Source organism: Simochromis diagramma, unplaced genomic scaffold (genome assembly GCF_900408965.1).
Source record: "Simochromis diagramma unplaced genomic scaffold, fSimDia1.1 OVJJ01000753.1, whole genome shotgun sequence".
Lineage (NCBI taxonomy): Eukaryota > Metazoa > Chordata > Actinopteri > Cichliformes > Cichlidae > Simochromis > Simochromis diagramma.
In genome coordinates, this window is record NW_024387523.1 from 4,996,490 (window position 1) to 5,015,747 (window position 19,258).

The 19,258-nt window shown below is 39.7% G+C and overlaps 1 protein-coding gene across 2 annotated transcripts in view; it reads left to right on the forward strand.

Moving 5' to 3' along the window:
• Positions 1–18,614, forward strand: part of samd12 (sterile alpha motif domain containing 12) — a 127,104-nt gene extending 108,490 nt beyond the window's left edge. For both annotated transcript variants that reach the window (XM_040019975.1, XM_040019972.1), the window contains exon 5: positions 13,908–18,614. In XM_040019975.1, coding sequence (XP_039875909.1) covers positions 13,908–13,939 — 32 coding nt within the window. In that variant the 3' untranslated portion in view covers positions 13,940–18,614. The remainder of the gene's footprint in view (positions 1–13,907) is intronic.
• Positions 18,615–19,258: the final 644 nt, after the last annotated feature.

Below are 19,258 nucleotides of genomic sequence, written 5' to 3' on the forward strand. Positions count from 1 at the left end.
GAAACTGACAGAATGCTTGCAACAATAAAAAATGCGCAATTACATTAGATAAACATTATTACACCGCAAAATACACTTCATATTATATTAAGTCATTTTCTTAGGCATTTTTTAGCCTTGCATGAAAATAACATCTTTTAGCATAATGTAGCCATTTCGAGATATAGGCTTCATTCATTTAGTTCATACACATAGAGCCTGACAAGGCCACTCTAACTGTTCTCATTGTACTCTTGTTCTTAAGATATTTTTTACCCTTCTTGGGTAAAGGTAAAAAATGAATTGTTGTTTAAAAAACAATAATTTAAATTTAAAAAAAAAAGACAAAGGCTCTATTTATTAGCGTCTACACCAATCAAAACAGAGGTGGCTAAAGTACAAATGTTCTTCACTTAAAAAAATACTTTGGTAGAAGCTGAAGTACATTAATGTCTTATGTAAAAGTGAAAGATACAGACTTTGAAATGTATATTTGAAATAAAAGTATTAAACAGAAAAAGTAATTTGTTGGAGGATGTTTGTAACAGGCATTTTGGTCCACAGGAAACTGAAACATGTGCCAAATTAACATAGAAAAACCACATACAGTACAACAACATACAATACAAGGAAATAAAAATGTTATTTCAACTTAAATTATAACTGTAATTAGGGAGTCAGCCTGACCATCTGTTATGTAGAACACAAACAGAGAAAAACAGAAAAACAAACAGAAATAAAAAGAAAAAAAGCTGTATTTGCTGTTGCCTAAATTGTAGATTATTCACTTCACTGTTATGAACTGCCTCAAAGTAGGATGTATGGAGTTCACACTAGAGGTTTACTTAAGGTAAGCATGCTTTTGTTGTGTTATTCTTCCCTCCTGCTTACGTCTGTTGAGTAGAAAGTAGAGATAAAAATACTCAAGAAAAGTAAAGAACATTTTTAAAATCCACTTGAGTACAGTTAGTATTTGTACTTGGTTACATCCCACCTCTACTATCTACTCACGGAATTAGTCCTTTCAAATACCATTATCTTGTTGCAGTAGTCTTCCAACCCTAAAAGCTTTTCCATTACCATAAACTCTAATGATTGGAATTCTCTCCTATTTAGTATGTATGTAGGCTAACAAGCTAAACTAGTTCATCACAGCAGTACAAGAACAATGTTGTTTCTATTAGGTCTCTTCTTCGTCATCATCTTGTTCCAGTTTTGTTCAGTGTAGCATTTTAAAGCAGGTCAATAACTTTAAAAGTCAATCACAGGAAAATGCTTGGACCAAGCTAGCATAGCACAGCTAGCATAACTCAAACACAAGCAGTAGCCATTATTCTAGTTTACAGATTGACAAATTGGGTTATGTACCGTGCAATAATGGGAACATTGTCAGCATAACAGTAACTAGCAATGGTCAAACCTCTCGAGTCTGTTTTACATTGTTTTGTTTTGTTTTTTCATATTTGGGCCACAAGGTGATGTAGCTAGCTAAAGCATTTCGAATGCCTCTTTGTTTTCCTTTGCCTAATTTGTTTTCAATCATTGGCGGTCACTTTGAACAGAAGGCAACAAGCGGTGCCATCTTCAACACAACTGTTCACAGTTAGTAGAAGAGCAGAGACCTGATAGTGAGAAATAAGATCCCATTACTCCAGTGACAAAGGGAAACAAGAGTTGCCAGTGTTTCAGAGCCATGGTGATGTGAGGTCATCATTATTCACCAACAGCTCTTAGGGTTTCTGTAGTGAGAGACAGAAGGTGAGAGAGAGAGACAAGAGAAAATGCTGAGTGAAACACATTGCAGTTTTTTCCTTATTTTGAGCACCACTTCCGTGCTCCCTCTGTCTACATCATGGCCGTCCTCCCTGTTGTCGAGTCATCAAATTTCTGTGGAAAATGAGATTCGCTGTGCCACGAAGACTGATGATCCCCTTTAACCTCGGCTACTGAAGCACTTTCCCCATTCGAAAATAGCAACCAAGCCTTTTTGTCTGTGCTATTTGAAGCCCCCCTCCCATATCTTATATTTAAGTGCTGTTGACTTTGAACATGCCCTGTTTGAGTCTAGATAGGCGCCGCATCAACTGAGAAGCTTGAGTGGGATCATTTCCTTCAAGTATTCTCAAAGTACATTTTAAGGCATACCCCAAGGGCAAATTGGATAGCACTGTGGTAATAGTATTGCTTTCTTCACTTGAGCAGTATATCATTGGCTTAGAGGCTCGTCCTAGAATCAGAATTGTTGTGGTAACGCTAATTTCTCTCATGTCCATTGGCTTTGGTTACACTCCATGGAGAATTTTCACATAGCTACACATCGAGCTGTGATCGCATGGTGGGACTGGGAGAGTTAAGCATGGGATACACCGCAATATTGGGAAACCACACATATAACAGCTGAATTTCAGTAAAAAATACTGATGCAGTCCAACTTTATTTATAAAGCACATTTAAAATGGCAGAGCTGACCAAAATGACATTCATAAAATAAAAGGGTCAGACAATAAGAACAGAATGACAGCGGTAACTGGTCTATAGACCTCTGTGACCTTGACGGGACATAAAGTGTTAATATCCCATTAAGAAATTTTAAAACATACAATAAAATGTTAAAATCAATCTTGAAGTGCGCAAAGAGCCAGTGAAGGGAGGTCAGAACAGGGGAGATGTGATCTTGCTTTTACTGGTTACAGTAAGGAGGCATGCAGCAGCATTTTCTGGACCAGTTGCACCAATAAAAAGTCCATTACAATAGCTGAGATAAAGTCATGTATAACCCTCTCAGAACCTGACCTTAGAAAGATGCCGTAACCAGATATTTATTAATGAAGAACGTGGACACCTCAGAAGTAGAGTTTTAAAAGATTCAGTGATATTAGAGGTTATTGTATTACATTAGATTATTAAACTGAATTTATCTTAAAAGAAATCTTTAATCTGCCAGGCAAAGGCCCATTTATGAATAAAATGTACAGTTTTACATTATATTACACTTTTTAGCCTTTGTTTGCTTTTGTAAGCATACAGAGGTTACTCTTTGTGTTACAAACTATTTATGCCGCTTTCATTTCTTATACTTTGGGTTAAGGAGCTAAAGTAGCCAAATCTATTTTGAAATTGCTAGAAATTATTGTGTAATAAAGGTTATGTATCGCTTTGTCAACCAAGGCTCTAGTGTTACATTGGGACCTTGCGTAATTTGTATTACTTGTATCTTAATCCTTTGCAGCTCTGTCATGTCTTTAATTTTGAAAATAAACGCAGGCAAACTCAATGGGTAATAATAGTGATTATATACTGGTGTTGGCCAGAGGGGCCGATGGCGCGATATGGCAGCCTCGCTTCTGTCAGTCTGCCCCAGGGCAGCTGTGGCTACAACCGTAGCTTGCCTCCACCAGTGTATGAATGTGAGAGTGAATGAATAGTGGTATTGTAAAGCGCTTTGGGTGCCTTGAAAAGCGCTATATAAATCCAATCCATTATTATTATTATTATTATATTGTATTGTGTCCAAATTGGCATCTTGGGCTCGGTCTATTTTCTTGTTTGTTTCTATTGTTTCACTTACTTCTGTCTCTCTCTTGCTTAAAGTATATAATAAAGTGCAAAAAACAAAGTTAAGTGCATGTTGGGTGCAAAGTCTGGAGTCTCGTGCACAACATGTATATCCAGTAACACCAAGATCAAATGCATGAAGACTCAAAGGATGATGATATGAGTGGCATCTGCTATTATAGGACATTCTCTTGTCAACAGCAATGTAAGGTCTGTGGCTCGTGATGAGACTCTTGTAATCAATCAGTTGTCATGTTATAATAATAATTATAATATTTAAAAAATGTGTCCTCAAACACAGAGGTGAGTGGTACCTGCTAAGGTGTAGCTGAGAGGTATTGATCCACTGCACTGAGTAAGTATACCTAAGGTTTATGTAAAAGTATTGTATAGCTAGTTTAAAGTTTTGTGCGGGCAAACATGGCCAGTGTGTTTATTTGTGATTTTTTTTAATATATATATATATTTTTTTTTTTTTTTAGAGAGACATACTTTCTTAGGGAATTGGAGATAAAAAGAATATCATCGCTATACTGAAGGGGGGAAAAAAGTGAGGAAGAATCTCATAGAGACTCGGATAGGGAAAAGTCTATTCTCAGGAAACACAATGCTGGATGGCGTGCTCAAGCTAAATAAATTATCACGGGGGCTATTTTTAAGTTGAAGTGTAAATGCAGTAATCCTTGGAGCAGGAGCTGCGAAGAGCAACGCACAGAAACCACATCGGGGAATACAGCTCAGCCTTTATCTTCCCCATCCCGCCCGCCACACACTCTCTTCCCTCTTTCTTTTACTCTCTCACCCACATGCATCCTTCACTCCGCACATTTTCGCCCCATCCCAGCACCTCTATCTGTTCTCACTTTATCTGTTTCCCGTTTCTCTCTCTCTCCTTTTTCTTCTCCCTGCCTTTCATATGGTAAAAGCCTCTTTTCTGTGTCAGAGTATTTTGCTTATCACTGAGTTTTCTATGGGGACTCCACTGAGGTCTATTGTAATAAACAATAACAGAGCTTTGAACAAGACTGGGAGGGGAAACATGTAAGTGGCACGCAAAGAAGAAGCAGTCAGAGGATATTAGGATACAGTGGGTCATTCTGTAACTTGCCAACTAATCTTTTTAGCTGATGCTAAAATGCTAGGCCTGTTTTTTTTTAAACCCTCAGCTCCCTGCAGGACAACGTTGTCAAGCCCAGAAAGACTTTCCCTGAAAAGCAGTATTGTGGTGTTTTGGTATGGGGGAAGAAACCCTCCTCTGCTGCTGTTTAGCAGCATATAATGGGGCATCGTTAATCATGAGCACAAGCTGAGGTTTTACAAGGTTAATGACGGCATAGCCAACCTCTCGACTGTGTCCCATTCCTCAGGTATTTATCAGTGTCAGCAGAAACCTGTGAGCTGAGGGTACTTCATATAGTTCTCTCATTGACTCTACCCACATGTCTTAAGCTTTTCTTTTTGAGTCCACAGTGCTAGAGCCTTGCTTTTTCCTTTACATTTCTCCTCAGGGGGCAGCTTTTGAGTAAATCACTTAAGAAAAACAGAAATATACCAAACTGTGTAAATAGAGCGCAGAATGGGTAAAATTATTTGTCACCATATACTTTATCTGTCATTTTGTATTTCATTTTATTTTGTACTTAAGAAAAACAGATAATAAATCGTCACAAAATTAGATTCGGCCAGCTCAGGCATTAAAGGCATACTTTGCTTTGCTTGGCACAACTCTGTTTATATATTGTTTCATTGACATTTAAGTTAAAGATAATCAGCATCATACTGAATACTAATTCAATTTCAGAATTTTCAAAATCTACCTTGCCCAACTTTTCAATAGACACAAATATTTATTTTTAGTAATTTTATATATTTATTTTAAAATCTTACTATTCATATAATTGCAAGGGCAACAGATGTAACCCTTGTGACCTAACAAAAACAGAAAAGATTTTAAAAAAAAAATACAAAGAGGACTGATCTTTAGTCTACCTGTGGTGTTAGCATATCGCTCGGTTATGTCCCTTCCTCTTTGTTCGTGTGATCTCATGGATTTGTCCCTTCCTTTTCCAAGTTAAATATATTTATTGACAGCATGGTACATATGTTGTGGGACACAACTTTCAGTGCATAGTTACTGTTCTTTGAAATATGTTAATTTAAAAAATAAATAACAATCAAGATACATGTATCAACGAAATCACGTCTTCAGCAACTAGGTTTGCACTTTTTCTCAGAACGAGTGTAATTTACAATGATACATACGTACAAACTTAAATGTATGTTTTATGTTGTTTGGGATGATTTTCAAATTCATGGATAGGATGGAAAATGTCTTGCAAACAAATACATTAAGTGCTATATGAAACTGTTCATCACATTCCTCATTAATAAAATCCAGTTTGTGCTGTACATGATATTCCAAACACAGTGTTGGGAGTTTCCAGGGTTTGGCTAACCTTAGCAATGCTAGCACCAGTAGCCTTGGTTTCTTCCATGCTAGCATGAACATCTTGATGTAGTATATTGTTACTTCTTGCTTCATCTGACTTATGTTCCAGTTTATTCTGACAAACTTGACTTTTTTTTAACATTACATGACAGAATTACAGAACAACACTAGTTAGCACAGTTGTTTACTTTCCAAATCTACTCATTTACAACGTCTGTTCACAGGGAGAGCAAGCTCACTGTGCAATAATGAAAAAAGAAAAATCAACTAGTACCTTCTATCTGGGGCTGACTAGAGAAAGCAGCAACGTATAACCACATTTGACCAGACTGGCAGACTAAGAGACTTAAGCTGTTCAGCTTTCAACCAAAATGTGTAGGTTTTAAAGGCAAACTTCCTTGGTATGTATGACATTTGTTCAGTTGTTATCTAAGCCTTAAGTATGGAACTGCAAAACTCTGATGAAGATGTGAATGAAATCCCCTGAAAAGTTACTTGAGATTTTCTGTTACAGTTACAGTCAAACTGTAGTTTGAATATTTCTTGTGTACAAAATAAGTACCAACATCTTCAATCTAGATAATCTAGATAATGAAGATCTGCTCACTAATTTGCAGAACAGCCTGCAATGCTCAAAAAAATAACTTTAGATAAGTAAGGGATCAGTGTCAGCATCCACTAATTGAGACAAATTTGAATTTTGCAAATGTTTTTATTTGCAAAATTGAAGATAAGTAATGTTACTTACCATTTGCAGTAAGCATCCTGAATTGGTATTAATCATAACAACCAAATGTTGACCCAGTTGTTTAATCTCATTGTTGTTTTAGCTCTAGAAGTAACAAATTGTCCAGTGTCTGTTGTGTTTCCGCCTTGATTCAGTCGATCGAAACCATTTCAAGAACTGGAATATAACATTCAGAGTTATGTCATTTTTCTTTTATCATAGTGATCTACTCTTACTTGAGTCTCATTTTAGCAAGTAAACGAGCAAATTTTAGATGTAGCCCTGCCTGAAGAGGTTGCAAAAACTACACAAAACCAAACATTAGGACCTTTGTACTGGGGTCCATGTGGATGATGTGCTGTAGAGATCCCCAAACCTACTTTCTTTTATATCAGAAAATCCAGAATAATGTTTAACATTTGAATTCCATTGCTTTTGTTTCATTGGTTCTGTTTATTTATTTATTTATTGTAAAAGGCATCTCGTGACCCACCTGCTGTGCCTTAATGATTCACTAGGGGGCTGCGGACCACACTTTGGGAGTCAATGATCTAAAAGCATATCTACGCAGACTTCCCCACATAGACATGCTTAAAAATATAGATACAAACAAATGACAGCATAGATGTTCTGAAATAAATGAAAAGCTTGTTTTTACTGTTTCGCTTTTTGCTTCTTTGTATCACTGTTTTTTTTTTAAAGCCCTGACGATGTGACAGCTTCGTTTCGGTAGAGATATCCTGCATGATAGAGCAGCACAGTGCTGAGCTCAGTTTGACAGTGCCCTGCTGAGCAACTAAAGGAAGCCGAACCATGGAGGCAAGGTCTGTGCATGTGCAAAGTGCGAGTATGTGTCACTGTATGTGTTGGCAGGTGGCACTGGAAAAGGCACAGTAGCAAACAAATTCAACTTGACACGAGTTCGAAAACCAAAATACAAGCACTTTGAGGACTTCCGTTCCCCTCTCGCTCGCTCTGCATAAAATAAACTTATTTATTTAACCTCTCTGGGTTACGCTGATGAGGAGCTCTGCTTTATAGAGATAGATGGAGAGACGGAGAAGGGGAAACATCCCGTCAGTTGTTTACGTTGTTGAAATCAGGGCAGGAAGAGAAGCAGGCATGCTTGCTCTGACTCGCAGAATAAGATGACCTATTTTAAACAGATGCTGGAAGACGAGGCTCCATAAAGCTTATCTGAGCACGACGGAGGCTCGAGTATCTACATATCTTAAATAAGAAAATCATCGATTGGTACATTTAACGGGTCACAATTAATTTATGGATTATAGATTCAAGCAAAAAACACTATCAACTCTCTTAGTAAGATGCCACCAAACTCCTTATATATCCCCAGCATTGATCTAAAAGTGTCTCGGATTCTGCTGGAGGGACTGAACACCGTTCTTCCACATGATTTTCCCTGACTCGCTGCTTTGCTTGCATCTGATTCCCAAAGGTGTTCAGTTGAAGGCCACAGAAGACAGATGTTCAGCTAAATGTGGTTAACCATGATTGTGTGTTTGGTATAGAGTGCATGACACTAATTGTATTGTAGCAAAAATAACTCCAACAAGAGTAAACTGAGTTAAATTTGTTGGCGTATTTGTGTATTCATTGGACTACATTCAGCCACACATTTATGCACATTTGTTGCAATAATAATCTGTGTGTGGGACTGGCTCAAAATAAACTACAGTGCCCACATTCATTGTAATGAAGGAACCTGTTAGTCAGTGCAACGCCGTGGCTCAGTTGTATTTTTTTTTTTTTTTTTTTTTTTTTTTTTTTTTTGTGGACATAAATGGAGCTCCTGTCTCGGCAGACTTTTACTGCATAGATGACACTTGACGCTGTGGATTCGTCTTTCCGTGGGATTTGTCGATAATGAAGAGCAATCCTTTGAAAACTCATCTTAATGTGACCCAGCAGCAGGACACCACCACCAGGTGCAGGATCCAGCCCGTATGGAGCAGATAGTTCAAAGCAGGGCGGACAGAATCAGCGCAACCGCGTCCTCGTTTACATTTTTACATCGAGACGCGGCACGCAGCAGAGAGGCGGCAGATGAAGCCGCACGCTGAGGTGTGCTTTGATTGAACAAGCAGGACAGCTCTGATTACAAATGCATGGGTGCAAGCTGTAGAGGAGACGAAGGAAGGGGGGGGGGAGAAAAAGACGGCAATGACAGCGTGAGTGAAGTATGGCAGGAAGACAGACGGGGAAAATTTGATGATCTGGACATTTAACTCCTTGTTTCTATAAAGCTGCTCATGTGTTAATAGAGGCAAATCACGTTGATCAGTCATACCGGTGGCACAGAAGAGCGAGCCGCTGTCGATACAAGAGAGTTTGTGTGCACGTGTTGTAGGCCTGCAAGCATTTATGTTTGAACATACGAACATATGGGCATGAGATGGAATCCGTGTGTATTACACTGTGAAACAGAACATTAGTAATATATCAGCTTTCCCTACGTATGGGCCGTAAACATGAAAAGTGGGTTTTGTAATTGGTGAGTTTAACTGGAGACAAACCAACTGTTCTCTGCCTCTCATTCACTCGCGCACGCACACACACTTGCGATTACACACCACAGACGCATGCCGAAATCATAATTTTCTGTCAGATGCTGGTGCGCACACACACACGCACACGCTCCACACTTATGTCAGGGAGGCATTCACACGCTGCTCAGTTTAATTTCGGTTTGGCAGATTATAGTAATTATGTTAAAGAAAGGATTTTTCAAAGTACTTTGCCCTTTTCTGTCCTTGAAGACTGAAACAGTGCTAGCTAAAGGAGCCTCATACTCCTTTTTTTTTTTTTTTTTGAAACTCTGCTTTTTACTGGGTCAAGTAGATTGGAAAATATATTAAAATAAAGGATCTACGAGGAGCTATGGTTTTATTGTTTTGCGTGGTTTTATGGCAACAGTAATCTCTGTGGCATTCAGGGAAACGTTTTTCTAGTCATAACAGCAAACTATCCTTTATATTAAGATGCAGTGTGTGTGTGTGTGTGTGTGTGTGTGTGTGTGTGTGTGTGTGTGGTAGCAGCCAATAGAGACGCAGTGACACCAACATAAATTGGAAATACAGAGTATGTCATTGAACTGCACCTCTGGGCCTGCTCTCCATTTAGCACTATGTCAGAGTAATGTGTTTGCATACGCCGTGTGCTCTATTTGTGTGTGTGTGTGTGATAGTCAATGTAAACTACCCATGAAATTAAGAGGGGTTTTTTTCATTTTGCTTTGTAAATGTAGACGTTTGCTTCTGCGTGTGACAATGCAAACTATCCTTGAAATTAAGATGTAGACCAGGAGGCGTGTACGTGTGTGTGCGCGCGTGTGCATGCGTGAGTGTGTGTGGGTAAACAGATAGCTCTCAGTACTCTCCTGATCCTCAAAAGACAGAGCGAACCTCTAAAGGGAGGGCGGGATTTGAAGAACATTTTGAGCATGCTGACAGCTTGTCAGGGCCCTCCTACGACTGTAATGAATTTCAGCCTTTTGTGGTGTGTGGTCCTGCTGCACCGATAAGCCCTGGCACTAATGCAGTTAACAAGGAGTAAGAGTGTGCGCCCAGTTGTGTGCGCACCGCCTGACGTGATGTATACATGCTTCTGAGCATGCATCACTCAACTCCTACACTCCTTAAACAAGCTAATCATTGCCGGACAGTCTCAAGTGTGTTTCTAACAGTATTTAACGCTGCAGTGTTTTTATTTATATGGCTGAGGGTTAGATTAGTAGCATGTTAAAACTCAGTATGTGGGAGAAGGAAAAAAAAACTTTGAACCTAAGACTTTTAAGTAACCAGGTATTGGAAGCCAAAGCCTTCAACTTCCACAGCTGCATGATCCTTTGGGTGGTGGGTCTGCAGTAGGGCCGGCACATGCGGCTCACTGGAGTTGAGCCAAGCCTGACTTCATGAACTAATGCCCGACCAGTAGCAGTTCACCCCTCCCCCAGGTCTGGATCTTGGGTGGGGTCTCTGGAACCCAGATACAGGTAGCAAGGGTGTTGTTGTTGTTTCCATAGAGGCCTTATGAAATATACTTAGTTTAGCTTGTCACCCAGCCAGTAGAGCCAATACCAGCAGCCATGTTGCCCCTGACAACATAGCTCCAGAGTTCACTTGGGAAGTCTACCCCCTCCATCGTGATAAGGATAACAATCTCATCTCTGCTTTTTTTGCACTGGCAGAGACGCATCTTAAAAAAGTTAAGACAGGGCCATGTTTCCCCACTTTGTATCATCCCGTCTTCTTTTAAATACAGCCCGTAAACATCTGGGAACTTAAGGGAACCAGTTGCTGGAGAGGAATTTTGTCCCATTCTCGCCTGATTCGAGCTGCTCAACAGTTCTGATCTTCTTTGTTGTAGTTTTCATTTCATAACCAGACAAATGTTTTCAGATGGTAAAAGATGTGGACTCCAGGCAGACCAGTTAACCAACTGAACTCTTCTACTCTGAAGCCATGTTGTTGTATTAGCAGTAGTATGAGGTTTAACATTGTCTTGCTGAAATATGCAAGGCTTTCCCTAAAAAAAGATGCCGTCTCGATAGGAGCTTATGCCGCTTTAAAACCTGGATATGCCTTTCAGCACTGATGGCGCCTTTGCAGATGTGCAAGCTGACAGTTCTTTAGGCACTGATGCATCCAGCCCAGTTCTGCCTTAGGTCCCAACGATTGTGGGCGTCCACTGATTTTTGATCTCGTCCCCTGCACACAGAGATTGCTCAGATTTTCATCATCTTTGACTGATATTATGTGCTATAGATAATGAGATATTCAGAGTCTTTACAATTTCACACCAAATATTTTCCTCAATTTGTCACAGACATAGTTATTTGCAGATTGGTGAACCTTTGCCCATCTTTACTTCTGGTAACGCTGCCTCTCTCAGATGCTCTTTTTATACCCAATCATGTTTCTGACCCGCTGCCAATTAACCTGATTAGTTTCAAAATGTTTTTCCAGCTGTTTCCTTTTAGTACCACTTACTTCTCCAGCCTGTTGTTGCTCACTTCCCAGCTTTTTTGAGATGTGCTGCTGCTATTAAATGTCAAATATTATATGAACTAATAATTTTTCATGAAATGGTACAATTGTAACCACTTTTAACATCTGTGTTCTATTGTAAGTAACATATTTGTGAATAACACATGTTTTTACTTACATTCCACATAGTTACACAACATTTTGGTGGGAATTGGAGTTACGCAAAATAATTTCTTTTAATGTGACAAGAACTTATAGCTGCAGCTTTGCACCAGAGAAAGACAATATATGAGACTGCATCCAGTAACAGTTACAGATCAAGTACAAACCATCATCATAAATACTATTGTTTAGATTATTTTGAAAAGAAACAGCCATAACTCATGAACAGATGCACAGCATGTTCCTATCATATCTGCAGGGTGGGGGGGGGGGGGGGGGGGGGGGGGGGATTATACAATGAAAAGAAGACTCTCATGAGAGATTCAAATGTCAAACAGTGCGCACTGGGAAGTCTGCTGATGTGTTAATCTTGTTTCTTTAAAGCAGATCTATGATACTTTTCCATTTTTTTAAACCTGCCATATGCATACTGTTACAGTGATGGATGCTCATATTACACATTGCCAGATTTTCACATTTTTGGTGTCAGCATGTGGACGAGTATTCCTTATGAGCCAAACGCTCAGGCTTTAGACTGCTCTGTTTGAGGCCGTTTTTTTTTTAAATCTTGGATGTTTATGATGTCAAAGACAGAGGCTATTCCTTTATATGGTTATCTGAGGTAAACGGCTCCGGCCGTCTGTGCGTGAGGAACAGCCAATCAGAACAAAGTGGAGAAACTCTGCCTTGTTTCTCAGTGATGAACTTAGTGGATGTACAAAGAGCCAGTATCAGATCATTCGATTCATTTTAACCTGTGAATCATGCAAAGCATCTAAAAAAAAAAATATTGAGCTAGAAATATGAGTAATAGATGACCTTTGAAAAGAGTCTGACCCGAGCATTTATTCAACTTTTTTTCTTTTGAGCCAAAAACACTCAAGTCAGAAGATCTTTAGTTTTTAAATGATCACAAAAGACTTCTTATATTTTATTAAAGGATTAGTCACATATACTCGACTGTCTAATTATATTTTATAGTTTGAAGTGAAAGGTTGAGTACTTTTGGTTACATTTTGCTTTTTGTGGATTGTAATACACGCGTTCTAATTGTAATGGAGTACTGTCAAGGTACATCAAAGTACTGGCTTTTGTACTTTAAAGATCTGAACTGTACTTTTAAAAGTTTTAAAAATACATCTCAGCTTTGTGTTAGCTATTTGCCCTGAGCTTCAGCTGTCACTGTTGAAAAGAGTAACGTATAAAGTCACAAATCTGTTGCACCAAGCTCCGCATTCACACTCTCTCTCTCACACACACACTCACACACACACGTACAAAAGCTGTTGTCAGAGGCAGGGTTGGCATGTATCTTTATGCCTTGTCTTTACATGTTCCGAGTGAGCTCTAAATGTCACTTGTCTCTCTCCACTTCATCTGCCTGACTCATCCTCCTTGTCTTCACTCTGCATTTGAAGTGTTTGTGTGTGTGTGAGAGAGAGACAGAGACACTACCATGTGCTGGTGTGTACTTGTTTGATGGACACACTGCTGCTCTCCACCTCCCTTTGTACGGCTCCTGCAAGCACAATGATGCCCACTGCATTGATTTTCTCGTGCCATTTTATAATTATGTCTCCTCTTTTCATTCGTCCTCCCCCTCGCTCGCTCTCCCGCTTTCTCTCTTTTATCCTGTCTCTCTTATCTCGCGCCTCTCTCTTCTATTTTTCTAATTCCACCAATCCCACCACCACCACCACCCCACTAGATCCATTTTTATGCCTTACTGTGCCCATGCTTGTTATCTCAGCCCTTTCTATTTTTTTTTCCTCTCTGTTTGATCTCAACTTCTTAATTTCCTCTCTCATCTACGTCACTTTGCTTGGTTTCGTTTTGAACCCTTCTCCCCGCTCCTCCAGAGATGTTCCTCATCGTTTCTGTTTTTGCTCTTCTGTTTTTATCTTATTTTTCTCCTTCTTGCCATTTCTGATTTTTCTCAACCTCATCTCAGTGGGGACTGTGTTTTCTGAAGATTTTTTTTCTCATAAACTTTTTCCAATGTTCTTTTTTTTCTCATTTTCTGCAGCCTCTCTGGAGTGCACTCCGTCTTCACCGTAGATTGATGGAGAAGGGCTTCCCAGCCGCAAAAGGACGCTGACACGCATCGCCTTGTCGACACCCACCTACACTTCTTCCTGGACCTATCACAGCTCTCCATCTCTTCAGTGTCCGACCTCTATTTCTCCAAAGACCGATCTGGATAGAAACCATGCCTTCATCCCAGCCACTCCTGTGAACTCTCACAAGTTCTGACTCGCTGTTTCCTCGCAGTTCAAACAATTGCTCGCAGCTTCTCGGAGCCTGACCAATATTTTCCATTGCAGATGCCCCATCCCCAGTCATTCCTGACCTTTGCAGCCAAACCTTCTCACGCATTGACTTCTCTCATAGCTCTCTTCACTCCTTCTCCCAAAACTCTAGCCTAACAAGGTTTCCAAAAGGTATTTGAGCACAGAGATCATTTCTGCTTTGTCTGTGCTTTTAAGGCTCTTTAAGGACCCCACAGCCGCCTATCTATCCCTACAGTAAAAAAGTGACATCTACAGTATAACCCACTTTCCAATCACTCAAACACAAGTCCTGAACTGTTTGTGGCATGTTAGCTCCTTCATCGTAGCACTTTAATGTGTGTTTTCTCCCGTGCGTACTCTTGTGCTGTATTACCGATCCCGGTTCTACCCCGCTGAGGACTCTCAGAAAAGCAGCAAAAAAGACTGTCCATAGGACTGCTATTATACTACTCTATACTTCCCTTTCTACCTTTTTTCCTCCATATATCCAGATTGTACTTCCTCAAACATAAGAGGGGTACACCAAAACACACACAACCATGTATGTGCTTTAGTGTCCTTCCTCTTTCTCATTCTATGCATAGATCCTGTGAACAGTGTTTGACAACACCCGGTGAAGTGTCCATTGTGTCTCCCTCTGCCCACTATATTGTATATATCTACGGGTAGACAGTAAGCCTGAAAGAACTTCACTGTGAAAACAAACAACATTTAGTAGGAGAATAAAGACTGAACCTGGCATCACATTAGGTACACTTAAGTTGGCTCCCTGAAACAAGTCACACTGTTGCGAAAAGCAATCCAGTGGAGATGAAGCAGAGCCTGAAACAGAGATGAACTGCAAGGAGGAAAGTCCCTCGGTGTCACTGAAAGCCTGGTGCTAGTAGGTAAACTAATTTGGCAACCCAAAGGGGGGTTGGCTGAAAGAAAAAAAGAAGAAGAAGGCAAAGCAAAAGGGCTCCTTGAACAAAGAGGGGCTTTGACTTGAAATTCTTTACTCTAATGAGGAGAGAGAAAAAAAGAAGAAAAGACATCAGAGATAACAAAAGAGGAGCCTTTTTCATTTCCTCCCCTCTGTTTCACCAACTCTTTATTGCTTTGTCTGCTTTCCATCTCACTGCTTGAAACTATTTTTAGATGAGATATATTGAAAATAGTGTAGTAAGAAGACGTGCTGTGTGCAAAAGCTCAACATGGAAATGTTTTCTCTCAGTCATATTGGGAACATACACCGCATCCTATTTATGTCAGATGGGAAACTCAAATCTCTACTGTCAATGTGAATAATGGCCACTCACTGTTGATATTATAGACGTTTTAACAGCACTTAAAAGCACATTTGTCTGTAATGAAACAAAACAGCTGTAACTTGGAGCACTTCATGATGTCTGTGAGTGTAAAGACATTATAAAAATCTGTAGCCAATATAATGACCTCTCAGTGTTAGCTGCTGATTTCAGTGTATCAGAGTGATATTTATCAGAAGCTCGTATCCACGCTGGTGTAGCAGGAGCTGTTGTCACGGCAACATCTTTTTCTTTCCTGGACGGGATCTGTCAATCAAAGGCACATTAAAAAAAAATAGCAGCTGCGGTTGGAGGAGAATACGGGGTGGGAAAAAAACAAAAACGGGGTCGACCCCTGAGAGCCATCACATTTTAGTGGAATTCCATTTGCACACCGGTCCTTCTGTGTCCACCCATGCATGGTTTGTATAGCAGCCGCGGCCTAATGCAGCAAAGACTTGCAAGCAGATTGAATAGTATTGATCACCTCTTCGGGACATACACTTGGTCCTCCAGGATTACAAAAACCGCGGGGGTGGGGGGTGTATTCTGACAGTCAAGAGGAATGGAGTTGTTCGGGCTAAAACACAAGTGGTTATTTCACGGTTGGGTGGTGGTGCTGTGTCCATGGCTGTCAAGGCTACAGCAGGGAAGAGGAGGGCTGAAGCTTCCTTTAAGTTTGATTTCTTTACTACTTGATTTCCTTTTCTTTGGAAAATGTCCATAAACAAACTTGAAGGAATGGTTTGAATTGGTAAAGAGTTGCTGAATAGAGGTGTGCGTTAAAAAATTCAGATCTGCCACCATGTGTCAAAGAATCAGTGGAGGGTGATATATTCGTGGAGGTGTTATTCATTGAAACAAATCACCAATTTTGGGATTAGAAGACCTAAAGAAAACAAGCTGTACAACATGTAAGGTCTTGTTGTGTCAGTGGAAAGCTAGAAACATGTGGCTAATTTGTAGCAGTGGCTCTGGGCTAGCATGTTAGCTTAGAGAAGTATTGGGTGTTCATGATACTATAATCATTAGTCATTTGTGAGCAGCATCAAACGGGCATCACCAAACCTGTTACTAGGTATCTCTGATATCTTTGTCATAGCACATATTGATGTACAAATCTAGCTCTAGCTCAGCATAGCAAAAAAACTAAAAAAGCGATACCAGTCAATTAAACATCTAGCTCTAAGAGGTTACATTTTAAGTTAAGGAGTTTTCTTGTAATAAGAATAAGACTAGATGACAGAATAAGATCAGAATAAAGTCTTGAAATTGTAAAAAAAACAAAACATCTTACTGTGTTTAAAAAGTTAAACTATTGTATCAGTTTAACTCTCATGTCTACCTGTAGAAGGTTTCATGTAGCAACCTGTTAGCTTAGCTTAGCATACAACAGAATCTATATACCAGCACTTCAAAAACTTAGAAATCTGTAGAAAAGAGAAAGAAGGTGGGTCTTGTTATGTTCACACAGACCAAAGCTAGCCGTACCAGTTTCCAACCAGTTTGCTAATCTTTATTGGACATAGGAGTCATACTGGGAGAAGCATGGTGGTGTGGTGGTTAGCACTATCACGTCACAGCAAGAGGGTCCTGGGTTTGAATCCGCTGGGTGGGGTTGTTCATGGGGAGCACTCATGTCCTAGTACTCCAGCTTCCTCCCACAGTCCAAAGACGTGCACATTTGGGTAATTCCAAACTGGTTGTAGGTGGGAATGTGAATAATTAGCTGTCTCTCTGTGTTATCCCTGCGATAGACTGGTGACCCATCCAGGGTTTACCCTGCTTATTGCGCTACGACAGCTGGGATAGGCTCCAGCTCCCCCCGCAGCCCTGAATTGAAAAAGGAGAAGGAAAGGAAAAGCATGTTTGGATATGGTCAAAAGCACACAAGAACCTGACAAGGCAAATGTCCAGGCATTCTTAAAATTTAGTAGGAAACTAAATCAACCCTGACTTCTCTGATCTTCCAGTATATGAAACAGTTGCATAGAATTTCATCATTTTCGATGGTAGTCCAGTAAAGAAAGCACTCTGCTTTCTAACTCGCTTTCAGCTCAGCACTTCAGTGTGGTTGTAAAGGATTATTCAGAGCATTCATATCAAAATGTATTTCCTTCCAAAGTGTCTTTGAAATGAATTTTCCCAAATTAAAAAAAAAAGAAATGGGGTCAATTTGCTTGCAGGCATTCCACTGCATAACAAATGTAGCACTGTGTCTTAGTGATCCATATGCCAGACTGCAGCACTATGGTAACCCAGGGTGTAGGGAGTAAAATATTGATTTTGTATTGATATTCTCTAGAGGGTGTGTTCCCTACTTGCAGGGAGGGAAGCAACGGAATAGATTCAACTCCAATGGCATGAGGGGAAAGTTTCCACAGTTTTTGCTGGCTCTAATATTCCAGGTATAACCAGCTTGAGTTGTGGCACCTGTACCAAGGTGTCTATGAACTTGCCTGAACTGGCCTTACAGACTTCTAGTGCCCCTAAGAGTTTTGGCACACACTCACAGACACTGATACACAGTGCACTGTTACACAAGAGATCCCCAAACCTCACACACACAGTTATTGCACAAGCACTTTCACACATGCTGACACACGTGTAAAATCCATTCAAGGACACAGACTTTGCGTGTAAACAAACGCACAAGCACATACACAGAGTGACAATGCAAGCAGCGCACACATCAGTTAACAGGAAGCGTAGTCACAGCCGCTGACATCTTTCACATTAGTTATGCGTAAATACATGTAAACAAATGACACCTCAAACAGAATTTAAATAGAGGACAAATCTCAGATTTGTTTTCTGCCCAGCTGATAGCATGTTTCAATTCTGCTCCGAGTGCTTTTGTAACAGGCATATGAGCGAAGTCTCTTCCCCCAATCTATCTGCATATAAGGTGCCTAATAATGGATGATAATGGAATTGATATCGTAATAAGTGTACATAATAAAGAGATTAATCTTCATGTATGTGTTCTCTGTTTATTCCGCCTACTGTATTACACATCCTCTAAAAAACTGATTTACACTGTGCAAGGTTGGCTGTTTTTGTGAGTGTGTACAGCTCATGCGCTTTAGGTTTAGTGATGCTTTTGTTACTGTTGTGGGCTGACTGATGGGACGTTGCTACATATTGGCTATAAAAGAAAAGCACTGCCTCCAAGTCTGAAAAATGAAACCAATGTAGTTTCTTAAACCTGCATTCTTCGTGATGGCCACCAGGAGGCGACTCCTCTGGTCAAACTGTACAGAGGTTTATGAGAAAATTGCCCCACTGCTCACTTGATTTATGCCCTCACTAAACACTTTCTTGATGATTCCACGTGTCAGTCAGTAGATTTAACTTTTATTTGATACATTGTGGTGCTCAATTACTAAATCATGATCATATTTAGAGTAAAATAATGAAGCCGTGTTTCATGGATGCGATACGGTGTTTGTATTTTAAGAAACTGCGAATGAGTGGATGATGAATTTTGATTATTACTAAAAAGATTATTCTGTATTCTGAAGTTAAAATAACCCCTAAAATTAAATTAATTTATTAATGTTGCAAGATATACTAACTTGGACTTTGTGTCTAGGTGTTTGATTTACTTGGTTACTTTGCAAGCATGTTTTTAGGACTTTGTTTAGAGTGTATATCAGTATTCACCATCATTTTTTGTATACAGTTGTAAAGCATTGTTTTCTTCAATTCTGTACTAAGAGAATACTACAATACCCATGAGCCTCTGCCACCAATATAATATAATATCAAATCTAAATTTAAACCAATTAAAGTGTCTG